This window comes from Dama dama, chromosome 5 (genome assembly GCF_033118175.1).
Source record: "Dama dama isolate Ldn47 chromosome 5, ASM3311817v1, whole genome shotgun sequence".
NCBI classification, from domain to species: Eukaryota; Metazoa; Chordata; class Mammalia; order Artiodactyla; family Cervidae; genus Dama; species Dama dama.
In genome coordinates this window covers 102948452-102951287 of record NC_083685.1, presented here as the reverse complement: position 1 = coordinate 102951287, position 2836 = coordinate 102948452, and the positions used below count along the sequence as shown (strand labels likewise).

Sequence of the window (2836 nt, the reverse complement as noted above, 5' to 3'; positions counted from 1 at the left end):
CTGAAGGGGAGACGGGACAGCAGGGTTTGGAGCGAGAGCGGCAGGCTTTTCTCCGGAGGCCGAGGTGGGTCACCTCCAAGAGCCAGCCTCCACTCAGCCCTGTGACTTCAAGAGGTCAGGGACCCCAGGCCCCTTGCATTGCCCCACCTCTCAACCTGGCTGCCCAGTGGGCAGAGGCTGGGGGACCCCAGGGGAGGCCCCAGTGACTAAGGGTACATTCAGCAGGCAAACGTCTGGGTCTGCCCTGGATTCCTTTCCTCCTACTCATGTGACCTTTACATCCTTAACCTCTGTGCCTCAGTTTTTAAGCTGAAAAATGGAGACAACTGGGTACCACAGGTTGTCATGTGAAATAAGAATGCATTCAGGACAGTGCCTTGTAGAGGAGGTGGTGAATGGGCGAGTTCCCTGCTCCACCCAAGAGCAAAATAAGATCTTGGGGGCCCCTCCTTCAAGACCACCTTCCGGCCAGAAGGAGGATCCTTAGGGAGAGCTCTCAGGACAGCAGGCAGGGGTTGGGGGTGGGTGCAGGGGCCTGGAGCCTGGTGGGGGCTGCTGTCTACCCCCTTCCACTCCCCACCTCCTCCACCCCTTGCTCTTCTGCCCCGCCTCTTGTCTTCTTGCTCTGGACCCAGATCTCCTGGTCTCCAGGTACCCAGGTAAACCCCAAGGCTCCAACCCTGGGAAGGACAGGGAGGTGGAGGGGCCCTAGATCGCAGCTTGGACTTCCTGTTGGTCTTGTAGGAGATAACCAGGCTGAGGTAAGAACTCAGTAGGAGTTACAGCAGAGGGACCACAGGTGCAAAGGCCCCGAGGCCGGTGGAACTCAGCATGTCTGTGAGCCAGCAGGAAGGCCAGCCTGGGGGAAACAGACCTGCACTTGTGGTTGACGGGGAGGCCCTGGCTGGAGTGAGGCTTCTGAACGGAGAGTGGACTGAGCATTCCCGTGCCCTGGGGAGACAGAAGCCCCTGGGTCCCAGCAGAGTTCATAGCCGAGCTTCTCCTTCCTCTGCAACCAGCTCACAAATCTCCTGGCCTTCTGGGTTCCAAGGGTCCTGTCCTGCACTCTCCCAACACTTGGCCTCACCTTGGCCCAACTGGAGGCCCCTGTGCCTACTTCCTCCCCCTGGGAGGGGCCCTGAGGAGTCTTCCCCTGGTTTGGAAGTGGGGGCGGTATCCGGAAGGGAAGGGGGACCAGAGCTCTTCTCTGTGCTTCCCCTCCCATCCCATCCACAGGAGCTGGAGAGGAGCCTGCGCACCAGGACCCCAGTCATTCTGCCCCATGATTCATCCAGAGTATGTTCCCCTCCGCTTTCTCCTATGATGCTGTCCTAGCTCTGGTTCTGTGTCCCAGGGTCCCCTCTGCCTCCAGGGTGCAGGCGGCCACACAACCCCTGAGGGTCCTCACAGCTGCATGAGCCAGGGACGTGGTGGGGTCCGGGACCCTGGGAGACATCAGGAGGGCTGGTGATGGGTGGGAGGAGTACCCACAGTCAGCCCCCACTGCACAGATCAGGGCCTGGATGCCAGAGCCTCTCAGGGCTCATGCCCACCTGGAATGCCCCCCAACCCCCATCGATCCTTTTTCTCCTGCAAGCAGCTCGTGTCCTCTCCCCACTGCCCTGGGAAGGGTTGCTGGACCCCCCCCCCACCCCAGGCCCATCCCGACACAGCTGACTGGGAGCTGCCCTTGGAGGAGGAGGCTGGGGGGGGCTGGACTCACCAAGCCTGGGGCTTCCTCTTCACCAGCCCGCGGTGGCGCCTCCACTGGGAGTGGGGGCTGAGGTGGTACGTCAGCTGCCGGCACAGCTTCTCCATGGCGCCCAGTGCATCGCCCTCCTGCAGACCAACCACACGTCCCTGAGTCGCTGGAGCAGGTGGGGAGCCAGGCCCCTCCCTCCACCTCCCGGCTCTGCGGGACCAGCACGGCCACCCCGGGCTAGCTCGGTGTGGAGACCTGCTGCACTGGCTCCCGGTGGCTGCCCGGAGCAGGGGGCAGGGGTTGCAGACTCATCTGCACACTGGTGTTAAGTTTCTGTGAATTAGTTGCTGTCGTGAATAAACCTGAGATTTCTGTAAGAGCCGGATTCCAGGTGATGTGACAGGTGACCCGTTAGCCAGAGTCACCACGGTCCCTGCCACTTCCCGATTCCCAGGGCTGTCCTCACTGGCTTTCCTGACAAATGCCCGCTGGGCCCCTCCCAGGTGCTGGACATTTGCTCTGGACACTGGGAGCAAATGTCCTTGCCCTCGTATTTCACACGGCAAAGAGGACAATGACATCCTTTACCACGCCTCTTCTGCCCACATCAGCAGTGGGAAAAGAAAGGAATGAAGGGCCAAGTCTTCCCCAACCCCGTTCATCCCCCTTCGTTTCCTGTCTGGTCCACCAGCATTTGAGCTCAAGACCCTGGGTGTTATGGCCTGAACTGTGTCCCCCCAAATTCTTAAACTGAAGTCCTAATCCCCAGCACCTCAGAATGTGGCTGTATTCAGAGACAGGGCCTTGAAAGAGTAATTAAGATAAAATGAGTTCATCGAGACGGGCCCTAATCCTATATGACTCGTGTCCTCAGGAGCAGAGACCAGAACACAGCCGTGTACAGAGGAGAGACCATGTGAGCACACAGGCAGAAGACGGCCGTCCGCATGCCAAGGAGGGCAGCTTCAGAAGAGAACAACCCTGTTAATGTCTTGATCTTGGACTTCCAGCCTCCAGGTCTGTGAGGAAACACATTTAGTCTGTTTAAGTGCTATTTTTGTCACGGCAGCCCCAGCAAACAAATATGCTAGGTTAGAGGATGCAGAGGGCAGATTTCAGAGACTCCTGCTCTGT

At 59.2% G+C, this 2836-nt stretch overlaps 1 protein-coding gene across 1 annotated transcript in view; it reads right to left on the bottom strand.

Annotated features, from left to right (window-relative positions):
• The window catches only part of LRRC75A (leucine rich repeat containing 75A), a 33760-nt gene that overhangs the window by 1868 nt on the left and 29056 nt on the right, over positions 1-2836 (bottom strand). Inside the window, exon 3 of the mRNA XM_061143549.1 lies at positions 1724-1839. Coding sequence (XP_060999532.1) covers positions 1724-1839 — 116 coding nt within the window. The remainder of the gene's footprint in view (positions 1-1723; positions 1840-2836) is intronic.